At 42.9% G+C, this 26,570-nt stretch overlaps 1 protein-coding gene across 1 annotated transcript in view; it reads left to right on the top strand.

The window, feature by feature from the left end:
- The window catches only part of ARHGAP28 (Rho GTPase activating protein 28), a 1,060,144-nt gene that overhangs the window by 394,076 nt on the left and 639,498 nt on the right, over positions 1 to 26,570 (top strand). The window contains exon 2 of the mRNA XM_069219852.1: positions 23,428 to 23,510. Within this exon, the coding sequence (XP_069075953.1) occupies positions 23,497 to 23,510 (14 nt within the window). The 5' untranslated portion in view covers positions 23,428 to 23,496. The remainder of the gene's footprint in view (positions 1 to 23,427; positions 23,511 to 26,570) is intronic.

Genomic DNA, 26,570 nt, shown 5'->3' on the forward strand with positions numbered 1-26,570 from the left:
GCATTGAGATTTAGACACATGATGAGGACACTGGTTTTAAATTAACTGGGAATGGATCACGTTGCACTTTGCCGACTCTGTTGACAGTTGATGACTTCCACTCCCCCTCCCCCGATTTGAAGGAGACAGTTAAACATGAAGTGTGGCAGTATTCGGGAAAGGATATCTGGCTGATTAAAGGTGCTGAACCTGTCCAAAGTTCTGCCAAACCAAATGTTGAATTCCTGAGAACCCCTCAAAGCAATTTGATTCCCTTAATAAATTCCATGATTCAGCGGGGAATGTTGAAGGATATAAGGGATAGGCAATGTAAGCCCATTATGGGCTTTCAAAAACTAAGTAGTAAATACAGAACTGTGCAGGGTCTACATAAATGCAATAACATGGTTGTTCCTTGTGGCCATGTGGTACCAAGTTCAACTGTAATATTGTTTCTGGTTCCATGAAAGGTTGAGTGGTTCACTGTCATTGATTTCTGTCAAAACTTTTTTTTTATATCGTTGTATGAAGATCACCAATTCCTCTTTGTATTTCAGTTCAGAAATCGTGTTTTTCCTTGAAGGGCCATATTTTTACTGAAACTGGGGCAGTTTCCTAAGTTATTATCTGTTTGTTCTCTATGCCTATAACTTTGACTGTTTTTCCTGAGAAGGGTAGTTTGGGGACTTCTACTGTTTTTGGAGTAGAACAGGTAGCTCCATAGTCAACCAGGAATAGCATAGATGGCCATCCACCTCCGTATCTATGAATGGTCCGCTCTGGTCTACCTCCAAGCCTGCCGCCAAATACGCAGTTTTCCTCCCCTCTCAGGCACCATCAGGTTGACTGGAGCCTGGGCTCTCATGTGGTTCAAACAAGGGAAACTGTTGGAAAGGATTACTATCTTGAGTCACATTTGTATTCATTCTCACAACCTGGTTTAGATTTTGTTGAGGCCTAACAGCGTTCTACTGTGGCATCGGAGTTTGTGGGACTTGCATCACTGAAGGTTAGGGTACATTGAAATTTTGACTCTTGGTTTCTGCACACTTTGCATCTATGCAGGACTATTACTCTGAGAAGGCACAAATCCTGCATTTTGGACCTGATTAGCTGGATTTAAACAACATTCTCACTTCCAATGTACCTGTTGATTATGGATGTGACAAGGAGTTGATCTTTTTAAACAGACATCCATTCCTGTACTTGGGTCAATCAGGACCCCTCAGCCTCTAGCTTTCATTGGATTAGGTGCTTGCTGATATTCACCCCGCATTGTACCAACATTAGCCACAACTGGTTGCATCTGACTTGGTATCTGAGCTGCCTTCATTTGAGCAACCATTAGTTTCTCCTTAAGCTTTCTCTGTTTCATCTTAATCTTTTGGTTGCAGTACTTGAGGGCATATTTATACTCTTTTTGGGCCAAATTTGCTTCATTTGTTTGATATGCAAATTCAGCGCAATCTCAACTCCATATTTATATTTTGATGTTAGACACGTCTAACATCAAAATATAAGAGTTTGCACCATTTTTTGGATGAGTAAATGAAATGAAAGGTAGGTGTTCCCATCCAAAAAATGGTGCTATCCCCATATTATTCCCCCATGCAAAAATTATGCATGGGTGGGAGGCGAGGCTAAATAATGGTGTTAAGCTGCTTAGCACCATTATTTAACGCCTGGGTCAGACTAGGCATTAAGGGACCTGTGGAGTCATTTCCATGGTCAGATACCCTGGAATGGGTCCACAGGTGCCCTCCCCTACCCCCAGGAACACCCCCACCAGAGGGGCACCGTATCCCATCCCAGTTAAGTTCAGGTAAGTATTTTTAATTTAAAAAAATTGCCATTGGGGGCCCTAACTTGGGTCCCCCCTGCATGGCACAGGGTGCAATGGCCATGCCCAGGGGACACAGTTTTTTGCGGCAGAGGGACGTACAATCGGTGTTGCTGTGGGCGTTTCACCGCAAAACCCATTACTTTTGACACTGTCGCAGATTTACCAGGAATCATAAATCAGAGGAAGCGCAAAAAACTAACACCACCCTAGAGGTGGCATTAGCATGGCAATGAGAAGAAATAATTTTATTTCTCCTCGTTTTTGCTTTCTCTATGTCTGCTAAATCACCATTGTAGATTGTTTATGTGCAGGAAGGGACACCTTACTGCACATAAACAATCATTCCCTTCAATGCCGACACCTTTACACTTTAGTGCAAGGATGACTGTGATGGCGCTGGCAGCTAAATATAGCACCAGTGCTAGGGGAAACACTATTTTTGGTAAACACAGTGCATCCCTGCATTTCAGAACTGGTGCTGCACTGCCAATTTTGGTGCCGTTCTGAGCCAGTCAAAGGGCAAGAAGGGTCGGAAACTCTAAGTAACTGAAATACTCATCTCCTTAAACTCCTGATAGTTGACATCAGCACCAGTAACTTTCCATAGTCCGTGCACAGTCATGAATGGTATCCTTTAAATAATCTTTTATCTCTTGGTTCAGCCATTGGGGCGACCTTGAATTTGTTCTCTTCTTCAGGAATCCGCAGAGGAGTTCTCCTGCACAGCTTCTTGTTAACACTCCCATCTTTGGCAACCTGTTTCCTTATAAGCCCCCTTAACTATAACGAACTATAAGCTTTTCATGAAAAGAACTCTTTTTGATGCACCTGCAAATAAAGAAATATATCACAAAGACCTATATACCAAAAACAATACCACTCACTTGCCAGAGGCAGCTAGACTCACCAATACCTACTCTACACAGACACAGCAACCACCAAACATATCCCACTAGAAAGGCACTCTTCGTCACTGCACTCTACACCACGCCAGTTGAGGCCACATCAATTCACTCTGCACAACTCCACTCTATGCCAGTGCACTCTATGCCACTCTGCAACACTGCTTTCTGGTCCACTGCACTCTATGTCAACACATTTTACTCTGTAGCACTCAACTCTTTGCTTCTGCTCTCTGCGCCAATTCACTGTACACTACTCTAATCTACTCTGCACCACTGCACTTTATGCCACCGCACTCCACACCACTTTACTCTACCCCATTACATTCTATGCACTCTACAAATCTGCACTGTACCCTGCACAACTTCACTCTATGCCACTTCAATCTATTCTGAAACAATCTACACCACTGAACTCTATAGCACTCTAGTCTTAACCACTGCATTCTACACCAATGCACTCTACACAACTGCACTCTGTGTATTTGCACTCTACGCCACTGTACTCTACTCTGCATCACAGTACTCTACGCACACTGCTCTCCATGCTACTCTACTCCACTCTGCACCACTGCAGTCTGACACTCTACTCTGCAACACTGCACTTTCCATCACTGAACTCTATGCCACTCTACTCTGCACTACTCCAGTCTATGCCACGGCACTCTACAGCACTATACTCTACTCTGCACCATTCTATGCTACTGTACTCTGCACCACTGTACGTCATTGCACTCTCTGTCACTCAACTCTACTCTGCACTCCATGTTGCTACATTCTATGCTACTCAACTCTACTTTGCTCCACTGCCCTCAGCATCACTGAACTCTACACTACTCCACTCTGCACCACTCTATGCCACGCAACTCTATGCCACTCTACTCCATGCCACTCCTCTCTGCGCCACTGCACACTACTATGTACTACACTAATCCACGCCACTACATTCTATGACACTGCATTATACATCACTGAATTCAATGCCACTGCACCCTTTGTCACTTTAATCTGCAACACTGTACACCAATGCACTCTGCACAAGTCCACTCTACTCTTAGCCACTCCAGTCTATGCCACTCTACTCAACTGCACACTCTGCCACTCCAATACACAACACTCTCTGCCAGTCCACTCTATAACACTCTACTCCATTCTTCGTCATTCCACTTTATGACAACCACACCACTCTCCTGTATGCCACCAAAGTTTAGCCATTCTGAACAGCACCAACACTGGTGCACAGCATGGCTAAAACACATTGGCGAGACTTATTGGCTTTGCCAATGCTTGTTTAACTATTTCTGATGCTGAAAAGCATTTTTCTACTTTAAAAAAATGCTATTCAACATCGTACAAGCACTAGCAAGGTCAAAAGGTCCTCTAACGCCTTTCAGAGGCAAGAACCATTATCTTTACTACTGCTTGTTGTACTTTTGTTTCCTACTGTTTTGAGTCATCGCGTCCCCAGAGCCACAACTCCTTCATTTCAAGGTGATGTCTCGTGCGTTTTTCAGTGAACAAACAAATAGACCCAAGGGTCTCAAGGACCCATAGCTAAAAGATACATCACAACCTTAATCTCCGGCCATGAACACATTGTGTGCGTGTGACAGACGACGGGAAAGATTAGATAATGCAAGCTGCTTTCTGTGTGCCTCTAATCTGTTGCTTTAATTACAAACGTCATTAACTCTTGAGGTATATGAAAACAAGTGGCCCTACTAACCTATGACTCACCGAATAAAGGATGCCTGTATCTTTCAAACAAGTGCATTAACTATAAATATAATAATAACAAGAACGCAACAACATTACGCTTTCTATTTTAGGCTTTAAGATCAAATTTAAATGTCGTAACCGTTTATTGTGTTTTCAAAGTTAAAGCTAATCATGTGAAATACAATCTAAGGCTGTCTTAAACAATCAGTATTCCAGTGATGAGTCGGATAGGTGTTCGCGAGATACTTATCAAGGATGAGGCCTTACAGCTTTACTCCATCAACTGTATCTGCGCCAGCACGGAGGTTAAAATTCAAAATGAATGTGTGGCTGCAATGCGGGTGCATATTCCAACACGATATTGTTGTAGCGTTGATGAACGGCCCCAGATCGTCTGAATGATGGCCACTTGCAGCGAGAACTAGTGTTATTGTCAGCCTTGGAACACATATTTTGCGACGCTCTGAGGGAAAACACTTTGAAAAGAGTTAAATCAGGACAGGGAGTCTCAATGAATATTCTCAGAACTTGTTGCAAGATTTAAGAAAGTTTTAAAGCTGCTTTAAGGCGAGAAAAACAATCATTGACTGTTTTTTCAGGAATGTAACCTCTTCAGGTCCTTGGTTCTCAGTAAATTCTGTAACATGTCACTTGATATATGAAGCCTGGGACTGTTTAAGCGCAGATGTTATGTCATATTGATATGCTAGTATGTTCGGTTCTGTTAGGCTACGTTCTATGTTTAATGTGAGCCGGTGCTTGCCTGAGGAGGGCACCAGCACTTATTTTTGGGGGCCGGCTCTTGTTTTTCTACATTAGACAATTACTGCCAGCAAAAGGCACAGACGAGAAAGATGGGAAAGCTTCACAAAGGGAGAAAGCTGCAAGAGTGAGCTGAAGGGACAGCGAGTGGCTGTAAATGAATTTAAGTGGCCTGAGATGGCTTTAGGATTACCCTGCTTCAGTATTCCATGGTCGCACATTTAATTGCAGCAGCTGAGTGTTTCATAGGAGAGCTTTGGGCACCAGCATTTTTTATTTGGAAATTAAGGGCCATATTTATACTTTTTGACGCAAAACTGCGCTATCGCAGTTTTGCGCCAAAAAGATTAGCGCCGGCTAACGCCATTCTGAAGCGCCATGCGGGCGCCGTATTTATTGAATGGCGTTAGCCGGCGCTAGCAGACCGGCGCTGCATGGTGTGCGTGGAAAAAAAACACGTACACCAGGCAGCGCCGGCGTAGGGAAAAATGGCGTTAGGGCGTCTTAAAATGGGGCAAGTCAGGTTGAGGCAAAAAAATCGCCTCCACCCGATTTGCGCCATTTTTAACGACGCCCAGACGCCATTTACATGAGTCCTGTCTTAGTAAAGACAGGAGTCATGCCCCCTTGCCCAATGGCCATGCCCAGGGGACTTATGTCCCCTGGGCATGGTCATTGGGCATTGTGGCATGTAGGGGGGCACAAATCATGCCCCCCTATGCCAAAAAAAATAAATAATAGTAATAATAATTATACTTACCTGAACTTACCTGAATGTCCCTGGGATGGGTCCCTCCATCCTTGGGTGTCCTCCTGGGGTGGGCAAGGGTGGCAGGGGGGGTCCCTGGGGGCATGGGAGGGCAGCTGTGGGCTCATTTTGAGCCCACAGGTCCCTTAACGCCTGCCCTGACCCAGGCGTTAAAAAGAGGCGCAAATGCGGGGTTTTTTGCCCCGCCCACTCCCGGGCGTGATTTTTGCCCGGGAGTATAAATACGACGCATTTGCGTCGCAGTCATTTTTTTAGACGGGAACGCCTACCTTGCATCTCATTAACGCAAGGAAGGCGTTCACGCAAAAAAATGACGCTCATTCCTCATACTTTGGCGCTAGACGCGTCTAACGCCAAAGTATAAATATGGCGTTAGTTTTGCGCCGAATTTGCGTCGAAAAAAACGACGCAAATTCGCGCAAACGGAGTATAAATATGCCCCTAAGTGCTAGCTTATCTGCCACTTATGTATGGTGCAATTTTCACTGTTGTGGCACAATCAGGGTGATTAAAGGCTTACCTGCAAGCATTGTTGTCAAGTCCATTGATGTATTATGTCCTATATGGGAAGAGATGGGTGTGGTCCAGGAGATCCTGGTACATGGTTGAGGTGAACTTATCCCGGCTGGTATTCATCCAACAGTTGAGAGTCTTTGAGAAAGAAGAGATTTCACTCCAGTCACCATTTGATTATTGTACCTGATCGATGAGAAATCATATAGTGAGCCTACTACATTGTTCTTTCAGTGAGAGGTCGTAAGGTGGCAGTTTTGCCAGAGCTTCTTGGATGGCTCCTCCTATGGCTGCTTGGAACATCTTTGTGCTGAAGACTGTTAGGTGATCAGTTGTGTCAGGGGCCAGGTCCCCACACGAGGAGTGTCTACTGTGTTTAATGGTAATCCAGTTTTTAATGGTGATCAAGCAAGATGCAAGCCTCGAGGGTGTGGTCTAACGGAGAAACTGGAACTAGAAGGTGTGTGTTTTATCTGTATGACTGAAAAGGTAAGATCGAATTTGAGGGAAGTACCATCACATTTTTTGGGTCTGCTTGGCGATCTTAGGCCCTGATTTGGAGTTAGGGGGATGGGTGGAAATAATGTACTTGTAATAGGTAATGAGATATCCATTACATTTGTGACAGAGTAACCCATCTGCCACCTCTAAACTGGGCCCTTAATTTGTCGCTGGGGAAGCCTGCAGCAGGTTTGTGATTGTTACTATATTTGTGAAATGTATGCATCTTTGGGAAATTATGGCGTGCAGGGTGACAATTAGTATTGAAGATAACTATTTAGGTAGAAGAACGTTTCAGTTTTAAAGAAAGAATATGAAAAGAAATCTTGGCCACTAAATATGGCCTGTCAGACAGAAATTGGAAGAGCGACTTCTTAAGGGACAGAAGTATATGATGAGGCAAAAACAAAAATGAAAAAAAACACAGGACCGATATTTTTTAAAACAGCAGGAAGGGGAGATCGGATTTACTATATTTCAAATTAAAGGAAAAGATTGAGACATTAATTAAAAGATAATTATGGATGTTATCAATTGTCAGATCAACTTTACAGTAATTTTATAGACTCAAATTCAGTTTCTCACAGCACTTCGTGGCATTCTTTTGTCTGACCATTAAAATAGTTACAGCTCGAAAGGAAAACACGTTTTGTGCATCCGTGAATTCGTGGTTATTCAGAGAAGCAGAAACATCCAAGAAACATCTAAGTTATGCACCCATGAAAAACTAGTCATTCCCATGGAAGAGACAGATGAATGGTCAAAGAAATGTTGTGTACATCTACATGTCAGTAGCATGTAATTAGCTACAGCGAAAGTGCTCTAAACATATTTCAAAGAGAAGATTGACCATAGAAGAAAAAATGAATTCATAAATGGTTATAATTCATCTGATTCCCTCCCACCCTGTCTGCAGACACTATGCAGTGCAAAGACCTCGCATTCAAACATCCTCATTCTCGATCCCCTGACAATTCAGGTATGGTTAGTACCAACACCTACCAGCACCATTGGGATTACCGGTTATTATGCTTCACCCTTCTATTTCGGCTGTTAAAAAAGAATAACAATCTCTGGATGAAACACCAGGCAAAACATGTGGGAATCAGTACAGAGCCATCTATTGCCGCATGATATTCCCTAAAATCCCATTATCAGAAGTATTTCTGCCCATCGGAGTTACTGATGCCCCTTGTATTTGTCCAATCCAGAATAAGGTCATTGTAATTGGGAAAGACAGGTGTAGGCTATTGATGTACGTGAATGATATTCTCTCATCCCAACCTGTATAACTTGCACAAACTGTGAACTGCACAGATATGTGTTTAAAGTTTAATACAATTACGAGAAAGACAACATTGAACATCCAGCAGTCCATTTGTGAAATTCTTCTCTTCCACTGTTAAGTGGGTGAATATGAGGGCCTGGCATATAAAAAAAAATATATCAGGCCCAGGTATTTCATAGGAGGTTACTGAAGCTGTTGCTTTCCACTGCCTCCTCCAGTGCCAATGAATGCCAGTTTCAGGTTGGGACTGAACATCACAGTCATTTATTTTGTAAACCCCATCTCAATGTGGGAATCATTTTTTTAGCCTTACAATTTGTACCACAACTGTCATTTCATCAGTGTTCCTCATACATTTTCCAGCTACAATGCGTGTCTCTCTTTTGAGCAAAATAGAGATTACTGAAATCCATCTTACCTACATCTCCTGAATGTCTTCATAATAAAACTCAGAAGATTCAGAATGTCGCTGCTCAATTTTCATTAGACTTGCGCAAGTCCCACAATAGAAATGCAGTATTAATCATCCTTTCTGGTCGTGAGTTAACACTCATAAACCAATGTGCCAAGTGCATGATTCTTTGTACCAGAACAGACCTTCCTTTTTAGATACTTCATATTAGAAGCACTGTTCAATGCCCTGTCCCCATTTCCATTCTACAGGACCTTTATTTCGGCAATCCCATTTTTTCAAGGCAGTCCTTATTTTTGTCTGAAGACCCTTCTCAGTTCTTGGGACTTTACTTTGGATTAGTCTGTTTAGACACCAACAAACTCAGCTTGAACCCCTCAAATGTCAGCGATCACTATTACCTTGGTTATATCTCAATAAACACATACATTTAAATCATGTGCTGTAGCATCAGGATACCTTCAGATGTTTGAGTGCCTGACAAATTTTAAGACCCAGATTTATTAAGGATTTGCATAACCCTTGCACTACGCAAGGGGACACAGGGTGACGTAAAACGTAGAATGAGGTTACTCAAACCACGGAAGGCCACATTGTGTTGCCCTGCGTGACTTGGCAAATTCAAAGTAAGGCAAGGCAGCACAAATTGCGGCCTTCTATTACTCTGCGTGGTGGGGAGCTACATGTGTGGAGTGTGGGTGTTCCCACACATCCACCCATGAATGCTGATGGATTCCCAGATTTACCAACAGTGAGATACCTGAAAATGCATCAGAATTGTAGGCCTTCCTACCAGAAGTGGAACAAGGAGAAATATCTTTAATTATGCCTGTTGTTTCCTCTTTCTAAGTGTGCTGCATTCTGCGAAACATGGTAACGAAACTTGAGGGGGTCACACCTGCAAGGTACCTGGAGGGGGCTGCCCCCCTATACCCTGTAAGGGGCCTGCCTCCCGTGCACAGCATACTGTGCTGAGAGGGCCTCCTGGAGCTCAGGCCCCCCACACTGCGGGGCTGAGGGGACCTTTGTTACACCTCTGCGTCAGCCCTCTTTTATTATAATTCTATTAATAAGTGACAGCTGATAATTTTGCAATGGTAAAGGTAGTTTCTTTTGTATCGGTAGAAAAGGAACCAAAAACAGACATAAAGAAAAATCTCAGAATAAAATATTAAAAGACAAGCTTAAAATAGCTGCTTAAATGGTGACAAAAGTATCCCTACTACTGAATTATGAGCAACCTGCAAGATGAAGTGCCTGTAGGAGGACTGGCAAATGGGGCTGAAGTAAACCATGCTGCCAACCACTAACCAGTTTGGTTGCTGGTGCTGCACGTTAAGTGCACATACTGCTGTTAGCGCGTCACACCTTATTAAGTAAACTTACAAGAGAGACGCGTATAGGCCATTGAACCTTTTGACTGTGCTTCGAGTTGTTCCCAACATACAACCCTATACCACTACAAATCAATAGCAACAACAATCAATGAAATCAGTAATCAATAGGAGTCAGTAATTTCCACTCACCATGACCTCGCGGCCATGAATAACCACACCTTTATGTAAAAGTTAGAATGTTTATTTCCCTTTATTAATTATGCTAATGTCATACTTATCCTTGTCTCAAAATCAAATGATAAACATACAGAAACAATACTGGCTGATCAAGGCGGCAAAAGAATCGCAACCTATTCAAAGCTTGAGCCACTACACATTCTAAAGATACAGTACAAACTAATAGCAAGAATAACTGTGCAAACAAAATAACATACGCTTAGATTCAGCAAAGAGAAGACATCAACTGTTATTACAAGTAGCGACCTTCATCAGTGAGAACCCTAACTAACATTGGATTAGAAAAGCATGTTTGGACTTCATGCAAAACAATTTTAGTCACACAAATTTGGAAAATATCTAACTATGGCTCTATCAAACTTAGCGGATGGTACCTAGAAACAAAAGCAAATAGACATAGCAAACAGTAACATTGTCTTTATACCTGTCCTCAATATGGTTCACCAAGCTTTAACAATCTTTGTCAACAGGACATCAGTTTTGTCAGCAATACATCAGGGTTCAGCATTAAAGTTGAGAAAAGCGAAGTCTCTTCATGCAGTTCAGAAAAGAATAATAATTAGACGCTCAAGATAGTTAAGAAGAATACCACTGACTGACTTCTCAGGACCATTAGGAAGAAAATAGCTAATGGCCTCCTTCCTCCCCGTGCAGTCCAGCTAAGTTAGATTTCCTAAAACTACTTCCCACGTCCTTATTGGTCAAAAGAATCATGTTTACACTTATTCCAATGAAAATAAAATCCTACATTTAAAGTTTTACTACTACCTGGTACACATGCCGATGATGGGCTCCTCGTCTCCCGTTCTCGCCATTCGGCTTGTCAGGTATTAATTTTGTTCCAGCTTATACTCCAGTCAGTGCATCCATTGTCTTCTCCCAGGAAGGTCACTCTTACACACACACTACATTAAACAGTGTATCCCTGGCTAACACAGCATCTTCTAACGAGCAGATTCTCATGAGGACAAACTTCAGCTATGAGCACATGGTAAGTACATTGGAAAATCACAATTTAATTCTCTAAACAACCATTATATAAAACGCCTAAGAAAATGCAGCTTGACATGAGGCCGTTCAACTAGGCCCAAGACCTCACTAAGTTAAGGCCTGCAATTAATAAAGCTAATACAGAATACAACATATTACTACATTACTAAACATTAATAAAACATAAGCTCAAAATTTCATATCCATAAGTACACTTCGTGAACATTGACGGCCATTCTGGTAGCGGCACCTTTAAGTGCGTCCATTAATTTTCTTTAAGTTAATACATTTTCTACGCAAATTCAACACTCAGATTACATGAATAATCATTAATAAATTCGGCGTTAACGATGGCTCCTGGGATTGGCCCATCTTGAGTCCTCCTCGTAAGGGTGGTAATTTTTGCCAAGTCTTGGATCACTGGTGACCAAAGTTGCTGGCATGCCCCTACTATCACTGCTACAAGAATGCACATCTTCACTTTCTGTCTGAGAGTGTTCCATCAGGTCAATCGCAGGCAGTATGGAACCTCACGAGCTATACACTTTCCCTTTCACTATGGGGTCAGCTCATAATTGGTTCCAAAACAGGCGACAAGTCCACAGCAGATTCAAGGGAGAGGCTAATTGGCACTGTATGACGTGAGATTTAAGCAAGAGACAGGAGAGAATGTTGAGCTATGCACTCCCAACTAAAACAAGCAACAGATGTGGTATGCTGAGAACACAACACTGCGCCTCACCTGCTTGGTAGGTTTTAGAGGTGGTGGTTCAAGATAGGCTGAAGGTAGATGTTTTTAATCTGGCCAGTGCGAAAGTGTGAGACTCATTTTCACTGCCACTTCACACTCTATAGATAAAATAGTTAAGCCCTGACATGCTAATACTTTATGCTGGGTTTACATCAAAAAAGTAAGGCAAACTGCAGCAAAAAGTAGAATTGTGATTTGCTTCCCAGCATAAAACTTGTTTTGCGCTGAAAATAAGCTGTTTCGTAATGTGAAGAGGCTCTATACAATTCCTTACATTAAGGGGCCATTTCATGAATTACACATGGGCATTCTCCTGTGTTTTTTTACACAAATCCCTGTCTACTAAATGTGGTAGACCCGGATTCATGGGGAAGAAATTACACATCCTCGAAGCAGGTATAACTTTAGAGATAACTTTTCTTTTCTCCAACTTTTCCAACTTTGCACATGCGCTACGCTGTACAGTTTGCATACAAACCTAGGAAAGTATTTTGCACTGGAAGGGTGCCTATTCACGACAAAACCTATGCTAAACATCACACACAGACTTGCCAAAGGTACAAGGGTGTGTGCAAAGCGGCACAAGGAGAGAGACGAACAACGCCATGTCTGAGTAGATATGGCACCGTTCTGCTCTTTTCATGCAGTCTGGCAACTTTAGTTGTGCTGCGTTCAATTTTAGAAAATCTGCCCTTTATATTATTACAGTGTGTCCCACCTAGAAAACAAGATCATTAATAAAGATTTTAGGAACAGGATTTATGCAGCAAACCGTGAGCCACAGTCAGAGTTCCTTTGTTACTACCACTACAAAATACGTAGACGCAAAACTGCGCTAACGCAGTTTTGCGTCAAAAAAATTAACGCCGGCTAACGCCATTCTGAAGCGCCATGCGGGCGCCGTATTTATTCAATGACGTTAGCCGGCGTTAGCCGCCGGTGCTGCCTGGTGTGCGTGAAAAAAAATGACGTACACCAGGCAGCGCCGGCGTAGGGGAATATGGAGCTTGGGCGCCAAAAAATGGGGCAAGTCAGGCTGAGGCAAATTTTTCACCTCAACCCGATTTGAGCCATATTTTTCGACTCCCAACCCCCATTGAAATGACTCCTGTCTTAGCAAAGACAGGAGTCATGCCCCCTTGCCCAATGGCCATGCCCAGGGGACTTCTGTCCCCTGGGCATGGTCATTGGGCATAGTGGCATGTAGGGGGGCACAAATCAGGCCCCCCTATGCCACAAAACAAAAAAAAACTTACATGAACTTACCTTAATGTCCCTGGGATGGGTCCCTCCATCCTTGGGTGTCCTCCTGGGGTGGGCAAGGGTGGCAGGGGGTGTCCCTGGGGGCATGGGAGGGCACCTCTGGGCTCCTTCCGAGCCCACAGGTCCCTTAACGCCTGCCTTGACCAGGCGCTAAAAAACGGCGCAAAAGCGTCCGGACGTCATTTTTTTTGACCCGCCCACTCCCGGGTGTGAATTTTGCCCGGGAGTGTAAATACGGCGCACATGCCTCGGAGTCAATTTTTTAGACAGGAACGCCTACCTTGCATATCATTAACGCAAAGTAGGTGTCCACGCTAAGAAATGACGCAAACTCCATGGACTTTGGCGCTAGACGCGTCTAACACCAAAGTATAAATATGGAGTTAGTTTTGCGTCGGAATTGCGTTAAAAAAAACGACGCAATTCCGGCACAAACAGAGTATAAATATGCACTGTATTGCCTCTAAAATCCGTCGAAATGCTAATACCTGACTAACGTGTAAACAACTCCAGTTAACAGTTTTATCCTTACCAAGAAATGCCATACAGTAGTGCCAGTATCGCAGTTCAGGAAGCTTTTTCAGTTGCAATGCAGAAGCATGGGGTCTGCCAACGAATGAAAAGGAATATCAAGATTCCCTCAAAAGCATGGTGCACTTCCTGCAAATCCGGTACAGAAGGGCCGATCCCATATTTTTCTTTGCGAACAATTATTGGGTCAAACATATAAATATGTCTGTATTTTAATTAATGTGATGCTTATAATGAATTTATCAATTTGAGTACAGATAACGTTTTTCGAACTTTCAAGTAATCAAATTCTCAGGCCAGGTGTTAAACTTACCAAAATTAAAGCTATCTTAACAGAGACAGTTCAACAGCCTTGAAGGACTTTCTCAAAAATAGTATTAACAGCAACTGAGATTCTGTAGCATGGTCAAGTTCCTGTCTTGTGCACTGAAGCAGTCTCTTTGTGAAGGCAAAATGTGTATTTAAAGCTGCAAGCATGTCAACTGCAAAGCATGGAGTGATGAGAGCAAGGGCCAAATTGCATCAAAGACACACTGCTCCTGTTTACACCAAGGCGCTCTTTTAAATATGCTGGGTGCAAACAGGAACGGTGCCCCATATTACATACAATGCACTACAGCTGGAGCAGCCACAAACTCATTCTGTCCTGAGGGCAGTGCTTTGGTGATAGGTGGACCATCTCCTTTAAAGCAGCTGGTCCATCTTTACAATGCAGGTGACACCCGGTCCACACCTTAAAAGGGAACAGAGACTGCACTCATCTGCAGGTGGATGCCTAGGAGTGTCCATGGGACACCTATGCCCTCTTTCTGACAGTGCCAGGGGGTGCAGTGACTGTGTGCCATCTTTTTGTGGCACACAGTCAGTAAGCAGCTTGAAGGCCTCTTTGCCCATGTCCATAATACAGTGCTGACGCAGAGGCAAACTGTTTTTGTCATTTGCATGGGGCTACACTCCCATGAAAATGAGGAAATGCACCTGTAGGATAGTGCCAGTGTAATGTGCGCTGGCAGTATCTTTATTAGAGAAGGGCAGCAAAAGCATTTGGGGCCCCTCCTGTGATACAAGAGCTCCCTGGTGCACATGCCTGAATAAGGCATGTATGAATAAGGGACAGTCATCTCACTCTTGGTCTGTCCGTGTTCTGCCTTCAAGGTTTTTCTCTCAGACTGTCTATTAGTAAAAAAATAGCACATCTGTTTCCAAACTAACTTTCAAGTGAATTCACTTGCAATAAAATGATACATTAGCAAAATAAATGTAGAACAGTTTCTCATGTTAAAGAAATTCATGCCTAGTTAAGTCAACTCTAAACATCATTCAGCAATGCACATTTAAATTCATTTTATACTATGCACATATTCATTTCTACATTTATATGAATATCAATTACATAGATTTAATTAGGATTTGATGTTACAGTTAAAGTAAGTACAACAAACATTAATACATGAGTTCAGATATGATAGAGAAGTACATTTCACCATTAAACTAGGAAACATTAGTGCACACATTACATAAATTGTTATTGCTTCAAATGCAAATACACTTAAATAATATGAAGATGGTTATAAGAGTAGACTCAATGATAATACTTCATTCAATAAAGTTAAGGTACACAGCATATGTTTCTCCTAACACTACAGTGAATGCACTTCATTATTGATATCGAGTGCACCACATTACATTAGTCAAATGTAAAAAAAACAATATATTGGGTTTATGAACACATATAAGTCATAATTGTGACATAAGGGGTTTGAAGCAAAATGTACACTTCTCCACACTCACAGGTCAAAAGACCACCACAAATTCACAATGCACTATTTCTTCCTATCTGTCTACATCTCTTTTCCATGCTGTGAGAAATTGATTTGTTGGTTGACTGGAGTGTGAGCCTTGGTCAAGCAACAGCCACAATCCCTTGCAGGGTGAATCACAAAAAGTCAGTAAATTAATTTGTGCTTAACCCTAGCACAAAAAAAGGGGTCAGGCTTAATTTAGTGGCAATGTGCAGCACACAAACAGTAATAAAGTGAAAACACAACACAAAAATATCACAAACCAATTTAGAGTAAATTTTAGTCAAATATTTGACAACAAAACGACAAAAATACAATCAGTAGAACAGGAGTAATGAATTTAAAACTTTTAGTAAAAAATAGCACCTAAAAGATCAAACTGCCAAATACGGACATTTAGGTGCACAAGTCTGGGTCAAAGCCTAAAAATATAGCTGACCGCAATGGAGCACGGTTCAGGTACAAGAAATGGCTTGGGCCCAGGCAACTCTTACCCACTGGCTTCTAAAAAATTCTGAGTAAAAGTATTTGATAAGGTAATGTTTAGCGGGGCAAGGCTGCAGGAACTGTCTGAGGAGGGTGTGTTGTTGGCGGATAGCCTTGGGGCGATTACATGGTGAAGATTCCTACATTCAGATTAAGTATCTGAAATGGAAGTTGAAAATCTCCAGTGGGACGAAGCAAAGGGTTATCGCCAAAGACAGTTCCACAAGGCTGGATACCCAATTGTTGCAGGACCCCTGAAAATGATTTGCTGCTGTGGAGAAGAACGTAGTGAGAGAAGCTGCGTAGTTAGTCCAACAGGTGATGTACCTTTTGCGGATAGGTGAGAATGTTGGACCCTGTCTCCTCCTGGTTCTCAAAGCAGTTTTTGGACAAAATGTTTCTAAGTCCTCAGTTGTGGGATTTGCATCTAGGCACATTTAGCATCACATCTAAAGGTCCAGGTCTGGTGTGGCACCTCTTGGGGATTCAGGACTCACTCAGGCTGGGTCCAGGTGCAGGCTCAAGATGGTGGGAGCCTTTTGTGTCCCTGTCGCTCTGAACAGGAGGCCAGCAAACTAGTTCTAGGAGTCACTCTGGTAGTCCTGGGAGGTAAGGTGAAGATGCAGGGCTGGCCTTTGAGGGTTCAAGGCAGGCTCCGGACAGCAAAGCAGTCCCTCCAGATGCAATAGCAGTCTTTCAATATGCACAGCAGGCCACAGCAGCGGGCAGTCCTCTGACAGCCCTTCCACAAGTCCAGTGAATAGTGGGTCTGAAGTTCTTGTGTTTATACCCTGGTGCTCTTCCTCTGGAAGGTGGAAGAAACTCCTAGAATGGTTCTTCAGTCATTAGGTCCTTTGCGTGAAAGCAGAGCACACCCTATTCAGTTGCAAGTGGGACTGGGCTCAGCTCTGCCCCTACCCCCCCATTCTGCCATCGTATTGGTCCATTGAGGTACACCTAGTCCCTCTACTGCTTGACTGTCTGAGAGGAATTCACAAAGTCTAACTGTCAGCTACACCCAGTAATGTGACCAATAATGGGCTGCGGGCACCAAGGGCTAAGAGAAGGGAAATGTTAAGTTTCTAAAAATGACATTTTCAAAATTGTAATGAAAAATCTGATCTTACCATTAACGAGAGGTTATCACCGAAATTCATAGATACCAAACATGACAAAGCCACCTGTTTCCAATTTGAAATTACAGTCTTAATAAATGCAATAAGGAATCACCAATGTTAACCTGTGGAAGGGGTAGGCCATAGTAGTGAAAAACAAATGTAGGAGTTTTTCACTACCAGGACAGGCAAAACTTAAAACCACAAGTTCATCCTTTTAATTACACAGCTACCTGCACCATGGGATACCTAGTGCCTACCTTACGGGTAATTTACATGTAATAAAAGGGGAGTTTATGGCTTGGCAAATGGGTTATGTTGCCAAGTCGAATTGGCAGTTTAACACTGTATTCAGGCTGCAATAGTAGGCCTGGTACAAATTTTAAGGTGCTCATAAGGGGGTGGGCAAGCCCACTAGCAGCATATAATCTACAGGCCCTGGGTATGTGGTATACCACTCTACAAAGGATATGGTATACAGCTCTACAAAGGACATATAAGTAAATTACATATGCCAATTGGGTATAAGTCAATTTAACCATGTTTAAGAGAGAGTGCACAAGCACTTTAACTCTGGCTAGGAGTGGTAAATTTCACAGAGTCCTAAGGCCAATAAAAGGAAATTCAGAAAGAATTTGAGGGTTAGAAGCAATACTTTTCTGAGTGACCCTGCAGAGAGGGCCAGATCCAACACATATGAAACCTAGGTTTTGTCCAACAGTGCAGGAATGGGTGTATTTTAGTTCCTATTAGCTTGACCTTGTTGCATTGTTCTTGTCTGAAACAACCCTATACATTAATTAATAGCGGGGTAGCCACTTTCACTTTCATTATTGCCTGGGCATTTCCTATTTGGTGTAGCTTGGAAAGACAGAGAGCCATAAACCTGGGTAAATTTACACAAATCTCTCTGTGGTACACCATGTGAGAAACATCACAGTGTATTTAACAACCTGCTGTCTGTCTCCATAATGTGGATTAGTTGCATTATGTGCTGGTATGCTCTCTCATAATGCCCACAAAATGTATTGTATAATACTTTGTCTAACTATTCCTTCCTTGTTAAATATTACTTGCTAAACCTACCACTATTATCTTAATACTCTTTCAAAAATGAATTTGAAACTACTTGTTTGATAAAAAGGAACCAATAAAAACAAACACATGAATCATGCTTGCATTGATACAAACCCTTTGGTATTAGGTAGGGTGCAATGGTACATGTGAGTAAGCCTTATTGTCAGATAAATAGACTGTCTGTAAGTATGTCTAAAAAAAGAAGACAATGATTTTGAAGCCTTTTCTAACCAAAGTGATGACAATACATTTGTGTTTGACAGCAGTTTTATGATAACACATGGTACCTTAACACACCTTAATTTTGACTGAGACATGCACAAGCAAACGCAGCTAATGATAATACAGCAAAATTTGCTTCTGAGCCATAGCAACCAAACTTGTGTTCTTTCTGTAGCATTTCACCATGCAGATATGTACTCACTGGCTCCTTCCAAAAGAGTAAGAGGAAAAATTGCACAATTGTATGATGTGAGATGAAACAAGTGTAGTATTTTGCTTAAGATCAGAGGCCATTTCAACGAGTGGTCACTTTAGCTTTGAGATTGTTTGATGCCTGTTTTGCTTTTCCCAGCTTACTAATCAGAAACTGCTCCCTCATGACCCCCTCTTAAACGGAGCAATGCTGTTTTCTTCTATTTCTAGCACACAGCGTACTCTATGCTACAAATACTGATCCCTTGTGCAGGAAGGGAAGCATAGTTGTGCATCATGCTTGCATAATTCATCTCAGTTTTGCACATTATCTAAGTTTGCTTGATGTAGTCTCAGTGGCAGCTGTGGAGGGGGATAAAAAAATAATTAAAAAACACTTATCTTTCTTCCGGAGACACGTGTGCATCTCCTCCCTCCTCTTCCCGGCAGCAAACAGACTCCCAGCCAATCACGACACTGCTATCACTAGCATGACAGCAGCGTCACAACTGGTGTGCGTACCTTGCTTTGGCGCTCATACAGGGAGTGGAAGACTGTGGACTTTCTCCACCCAACTGTTCAGTACAGCCGGGTGGAGAAATGCAAAGTGCGCATGTCTGTTTGGCCAGCCCAACACTGCCGGCCAAACAGACATGCACACTTATTGTGCGCTCCACTCTTCTCTTCAGCACTCTGCTGGCCCCCTCCAGCCCAGCCCCACCACACCCTAACCCAGCTCCCAGGGAAAAAAATGATAATTATGCTTTGTTATTATAATTTTATTTTTCCTTCCTCTCTAATTAAAAGCAGCGGGACAACGCTCCTCCGCCTTAGCAGAGGAGCCACACATGTATTGACTCTTTCTGCTGGTCTTTATCTTCACGTGTCCAAAAGTCATTTTGTCACATTATGTCACCACAACAAACGGTTATGTCATGTTGACACCACTTTTGTTTAGTTCAAGATTCCTTTTCTTTAAGTAAACCTTAAAGTGGGATCTCAAGATTGAAATGAGAGCTTGCAGGCAGACTTATTCTGTATCCCCAAATTCCTTTTCTAAGTGGGGTTTTTGCACTGACTCTTCCAGTTGGGTGGCAATTAAGCTGTTGCTTCCTCCACAGTGGCAGGAATGTGGGATAATCAATATTAAAATATCAAGACACATATTACTGGGAATGAAAGACGATGATCCCTGCGTGGTAGCAAAGCCCTACCTACTAACAATATTTACAGCCCATTACAAAAGAGTAGGCAGAGTGGAGCGGTGATTTCAGCCTGCTGATTTTTGCAAGACAGTGGATAGCACTGATGTGTCCTGCCTGGTATCCACTAATATTTGTAAAGCACATCTCATACAAGTCATTCTTAATTCTCTACTAGATAATTTAGGGCCAGATGTAGGTACAAACCATTTTGCGACTTGCAAATTGCGAGTCCTTCCGACTCGCTATTTGCAAGTCGCAAAATGGTATGCAGAAAGGTGTCTCAGACTCCTTCTGCGACTCGCTATGGGGTCGCAAAGACCCACCTCATAAATATTTATGAGGTGGGTCGCAGTTTGCGACCCCATAGCGAGTCTGGGCACTCACGGGGATGGTGGCCTGCTGGAGACAGCAGACCACCATGTCCGTGACTGCTTTTAAATAAAGCAGGTTTTTTTTTTCTCTTTGCAGCCCGTTTTCCTTAAAGGAAAACGAGCTGCAAATAGAAAAAATACCGAAACCTTTTTGTTTCGGTTTTTTTCAGAGCAGGCAGTGGTCCATAGTACCACTGCCTGCTCTGAAAATATAATTTTGTGAGCATTCACAAAGGGGAAGCGGTCCCATGGGGACCCCTTCCCTTTTGCGAATGAGTTAGCATCCACTTCAAGTGGATGGTAACTGCGAGTTGATTTGCGACCGCTTTCGCGGTCACAAATCAACTCTACATCGCGGTGCAAATCGCAAATAGGAAGGGAACACCCCTTCCTATTTGTGAGTCGGAAATACAATTTGCGAGTCGGTACCGACTCGCAAAATGTGTTTCTGCATCGCGTAAGGGCTTTTGCGCCTCGCAAACGGCGTTTTTCGCCGTTTGCGAGGCGCAAAAGCCTTCCTACATCTGACCCTTAGTATGTGCTGTAAGCAGTAGAAGGGTGCACCACACACAAAGTGATCCAGCATTTTGCAGGTCTAATTCTGCATGATGTGTGATTGGACTGATTGAAATTAGAGGGCGTTATGGAAACCTCCCTTGGCTATGGAGGAAGGACAGGTCCATCTTTTGATATCATAGAGAGGACAGAAGAAGCTCTCTCCCAAGGGTGAACTCCAGACCGCCCAAAGTCATAAAGTATTGGTCTTTTCACTCAGAGCCACACTGAATCAGCCTAATGTTATTTCTGCCAACCCTGGAGGATTTTAACTTTATTGTGCAATCCGTCCCTGCCCAGGCGCCACTAACTGCAGAATGAATAGTGGTGCCAGACCCAGACAGTGTTTGTGATCTGTCCACAATAAGCAGAGAGAGGTATGTCTTTCTGAGAGGAAGATTAGGCATGACCGTTTAAGCTATTCTACAGTATGGGGAAAGGACAGAAAATGTGAGGATGAATAATGTTTGCACTGCCTCTGTGCCATCCTCTCATCCCTAACTCACCCATTATCTGCGCTTGCACCATCTTATTTTAACAGAAGACATTACATTGGTGAGGCCTGTACAAAATGCACCAAATTGTATAACTTCAGGGACAGAAATTTCTTGATATGAGGCACCGATGGTTGTCAGTTATATCAGCTGAACCTTTGCATCACCACCCTCTTCTTTTTAGTAATTCCCTTTCAGTCTGGGTCAACAGGTGGCCAACCATCACATTCCATATTAAAAGACATCTTCACCTGCCTGTGGTAGTTTGTTCTACAAAGGATGCTTTACTTGCGTTTACTGTTCAAGTACGGGTGATGCTTGACTTCACGCTATTACTGTACTACTTATATATCTTTGTCTTATACCAATTACCTCCTTCCAGAAACATATTGGGGCATATTTATACTCTGTTTGCGCCGGAATTGCGTCTTTTTTTTTACGCAAATTCGACGCAAAACGAACTCCATATTTATACTCTGGCGTTAGACGCGTCTAGCGCCAAAGTTCATGGAGTTTGTGTCATTTTTTTGCGTGGACACCTACTTTGCGTTAATGATATGCAAGATAGGCGTTCCCGTCTAAAAAATGACTCCGAGGCATGTGCGCCGTATTTACACTCCCGGGCAAAAATGACGCCCGGGAGTGGGCGGGTCCAAAAAAATGACGTCCAGCCGCTTTTGCGTCGTTTTTTAGCGCCTGGTCAGGGCAGGCGTTAAGGGACCTGTGGGCTCGGAAGGAGCCCAGAGGTGCCCTCCCATGCCCCCAGGGGCCCCCCCTGTCACCCTTGCCCACCCCAGGAGGACGCCCAAGGATGGAGGGACCCATCCCAGGGAACTTAAGGTAAGTTCAGGTAAGTATTTTTTTTTTTTTTGTGTGGCATAGGGGGGCCTGATTTGTGCCCCCCTACATGCCACTATGCCCAATGACCAATGATGCGTCGAAAAGTATAAATATGGCCCATTGTTTTTTACTCCTCGTGTCTTCTTAAGGACGTCTAGCTCAGTGCTTTAATTGTAAAAAAAAAAACATAAGTGCCAGCACCCGTATCAGGAGGGTCTTGCAGCTTGCAACACCCACTGCCACTGCCAGCCCTGCCAATGATAGTACAAACACAACTACTAACCATCACACTGCCACAAGTGTGACAATTCAGAATGTTCAAGGCCCCCAAAGCTATAAGAACGGCTTGGCAGCAGGTATTAGTTGTTTTAAATACACATTGAAATAATAATCTACTGTTGTTCTGCTTGTCTTCATATTACACAAAACAGCATCATCATGTGGCAGCCGTCATAAGTGCCGGTGTTCACAATTAAGTGCCAGTGGCAAGCACCGAAAACCACCAGCTCAAGCTAAGCACTGGTCTGGCTGAGATCTTTCCTGATTGGATTGTTCATTATACAGTGTCATTATAAAGGCTCTTTTACAACATAGGGAACTTGTTACCTCAATAATTTTCGCATTAATTTCCGCCAAAACTTTGTAGAGTGCTCTGAAATGCTGTCATTATAAGTTTATTCTACTCATGTTATTACACGTTTGCTATATCCTATTTAAACAATGGTGACTTCCTGCTGCTACTGCTATATTTAGCAGTTTATTTAAATTGCTTGCACTACTCCTGTTATAGTAATGCTTTGTATATTGTTCTGTAAGTGTATACATCGTCTACACTTGTGATGACAGCGCCTTGTAAAGCGCTTTCAAATTGTTTCATCGTGTCTCTTCCACTCAGGTTGTTAGGCCTGGGCTACATCCTGGTCAGATAATGGTGACTCTCTGTTGCCAATGCTATCCCCTAATTGATTTAGTTGCTTCTGCTACTCCTGTTATTGCAATGCTGTCCCTACTGTTCACATGCTTGTTATAGTAAAAGCCTTGTACAGCGCTCTGAAACCTGAACAGGCGGAGTTGGCGCTACGGAAAACACAATATAATTAATTACATTAAAAATATCTATAACGGTGGGCATGAAGCAGAAATAAACAAGTTAAGCAGTTCATGTGCTCAAATTGTTTTTCAGCGTAAACTGAATGCTCTGTAAATTACGAATGCCTTATTATAAACAAGGATTTGCCTGTTTCATTGATGAATAGATTTTTTTGTTTCAGGAAACAACGGCGTGTTAAACGGGCCCTTTGAACTGAAAGACTTTAACTGGTTTTGTTCGGACCTGCAACATGAACGTCATTCAGTGAGTAATTGTGCAGTTATCCAATGGGCTCCCAGTTGTCTTAAAATGTTATTGTGTTATTATCTACACAGGCGCGTGGGTGGGCCGTCACACGAGGCACCGACATGACCTGTGCTGGTGCAGGAGTGGCGGGGTACCTGAGTTCGTCCGCGAGCCATGCTGCTCCTCAACAATTATCACATTAAACCGCTTTAAGTGGCTCCTGATTGATACCTTTACTCAGGACTAGCAATTGTTCCTGCTAATCTCAAAATTATCTAATGAAGTGAAAGGACTTGGGCTGTTCTCGACTCCACAGTGTGCCTCAATAGGAAAAAATACATTTCAACCCCATCTTTCCAATCTTGAGAGAAGGTCATTGGCTTTCACTAGTGGCACAAAGCCGTACACACCTGGCTACTCATCAGACCTCTTATCCATCTCAGGAGGCCTTCCTTGTTCTTACACAATTCTTTTTAGGGAATGCATCTAACTCCCTGACACTACACCTGAGTGCGGCACCGAGCTGTCCGGAGTTTAGGAAAGACCACAATGCTCATCACTTCAGGACCTATCTTGAAGGTCCAGATCCCACGATCTCCTCCAACGCCTTAGGTCACAGTTCGAGCCAACACTCTCTGTTCCAGAATCGCATATAGTCACTAAATTAACTCAGGAAATGATCTAACAGTTACTAGTATTCAGATCGGGGGCTAAGCACTAGTTCTATATATGTTTGGTGGTAAATATTGATGTTCAACACATAGCTACCCTGCTTTCCCCTGTTCCTTTGCTTACTTGCAAAAATTGTCAAAAGTAGTCTATACAGGTTACACATGACAGTGATATGTAACATCTCAGGAGAAATTAAAGGCACAGACAGGGAGATCGACAATATCTATTGGGACTATCATTCACTTCTCAAAATTGCATTGGCAGTCCCACTAGCTGAAGACATAAGGATATTCCTAAAGAAAGCCCAGCTCCTGATGTCTCGGTGGAAGGTGTTAGGTGTCCCACTTACAGAGGGAAAATGTAAAAATACCATCCAGTCACTGAATGAGGCAAAAAACCAGGCACATCCGGTCTACAGACTGAGTTCTAAACTGAATGCACATCATTGATTGTGCCACATCCACTAGAATTACAGAATAGCACCAATGACAAGGGGCATCCCACCCCCACTGACTAAGGAAGCTCTAGTAGTGGTGGTCCCTAAGCTGGACAGACATAATTAGATGTTGCATCATACCACCTCTATCCCCGCTAAACACAGGCTATAAAATACTGGAGAAAGGTGTCGGTGACAAGGCTGTTATAGGTCCAGCCAGAGCTGGTGCACCTCAATCTGACTTTGTCCTTGACAGAAGTACTTCTCCTAACTTGCAACAATGTGTTCACATGTTTATTAATCCATCTGATGATATCCTGGGATCCACACTGGCTCAATAGACCTCAAAAACATTTAACATTATCAATTGGGAATGTATTCACAATACCCTGAAGCATATGATGTTCACATACTAGTTTTAGACATGGCTGAGGCTGCTGTACTCCTTTCTAAAGCAGTGATAAAGATGGAAAGAGCAGTATCCGATAGCACAAGTCAGGGCCTTCCCTTATCACCTTTGGTCTTAATACTGGCCATGAAACTGTTGGCTAGGTGGGTACAAAGAAAACCAGACTTCAAAAAGATGTCATAATTCCACACTACCCACAAAATTCAGTTTATGCCAACAATGTGCTCCTACAAATGTCTGATCCACGGATATAACTTAAACCTTATACAAATACTTAACATGTTGGAGTGGCTGGTAGGACTCTTCATGAACTCAGCCAAATCCTGTCTATTCTCGTTAAGGGACACCAAAACATAAACTCTAATATGTGACCAAGTCTGGTTTGTAGTGGACACTACACAGCTTTAATTATCTAGGAATATGCATCTACAGAGAGGCAAGAGCAGTGATAGACTGTAACAATGAGAGAATGATATCTGACCTCCGAGGTCACCCTGTTTTGGAAACACCTCCTTATATTTGTCTTCAGCAGAATACATTGACTAAGCTGGCATCACTTTTCAGAATAAGCTATTAATTTGTGAACAAACCACTATCCCTCCCTGCAACATTTTTCCGAGATGCAGACACTGTACTGTGAAACATCATATGCAGAAAATGAGGAGAAGTGGTTGGCTATGAAAAAATGAAAACCACCAAAAGTGGGAGGATTGCCAGATATCCTGATCTGGAGGGCTGCTACCTTACAGCCCAATGGTTGAAGAGGTGGTTGCGATATCCCCTACATCAGAGGCAACGCATATATAGCTATAGCACTGGTGCCAATAGCAATTGCAACTGTAAAGAGTGGCGACATTCCACACATAAAACTCCAGCTCCCAGAGTTGATGATAACGGCTAAAACATGCTGGACCTGCTACCTTTAAAGGAAATGCCACTGTACTCAGCACCTGCACTGAGAGAGATTTTAGGACACAGCCTCCAAAGCTGCTGGTCAGAGATAGGAATTACCCAGAGTGGCCAACTACACATATAAGACATACTCATGACATTTGCAGTTTAATAAAATTTGCATTACCCCGGGATATTAAGACAAGGGACAAAACGCTCCAAGCAGTATCAATAGAGGGTACATAGCAATCACAATTGTCCACAAGACCATCAATGAGAGTGCAGCCTTGTCACAGGAAGAACTCAAGGCAAGATGGGGGCAAACGTCTAGATAACCCTGTCTGATGGTAGAATGCGTAAGCTCGAGGGAATTTGTAGTCAGAGTATCTGGGAATGCCTGCTCTAAATATATTCACTATAATATCCTGCAGAAGATATGCTTGACCCCCACACGACTGAAACAACTATACCCACACCTACCACACATCTGCCTAAGTGTGGGTTGAAAGATGCATATTTCTTTCACATGATATGGACCTGTACAGATTTAAGGGGATACTGGGAAACGGCCATGAATACACTGACCATGTTGACAGGCAAACTGGGCTAAAAAGCACCAAAGCAGAACTGTTGCACTTAATATACCATTCCAAACATCTGAAATCATAAT

The sequence above is a fragment of the Pleurodeles waltl genome, chromosome 2_2 (genome assembly GCF_031143425.1).
Source record: "Pleurodeles waltl isolate 20211129_DDA chromosome 2_2, aPleWal1.hap1.20221129, whole genome shotgun sequence".
NCBI lineage: Eukaryota > Metazoa > Chordata > Amphibia > Caudata > Salamandridae > Pleurodeles > Pleurodeles waltl.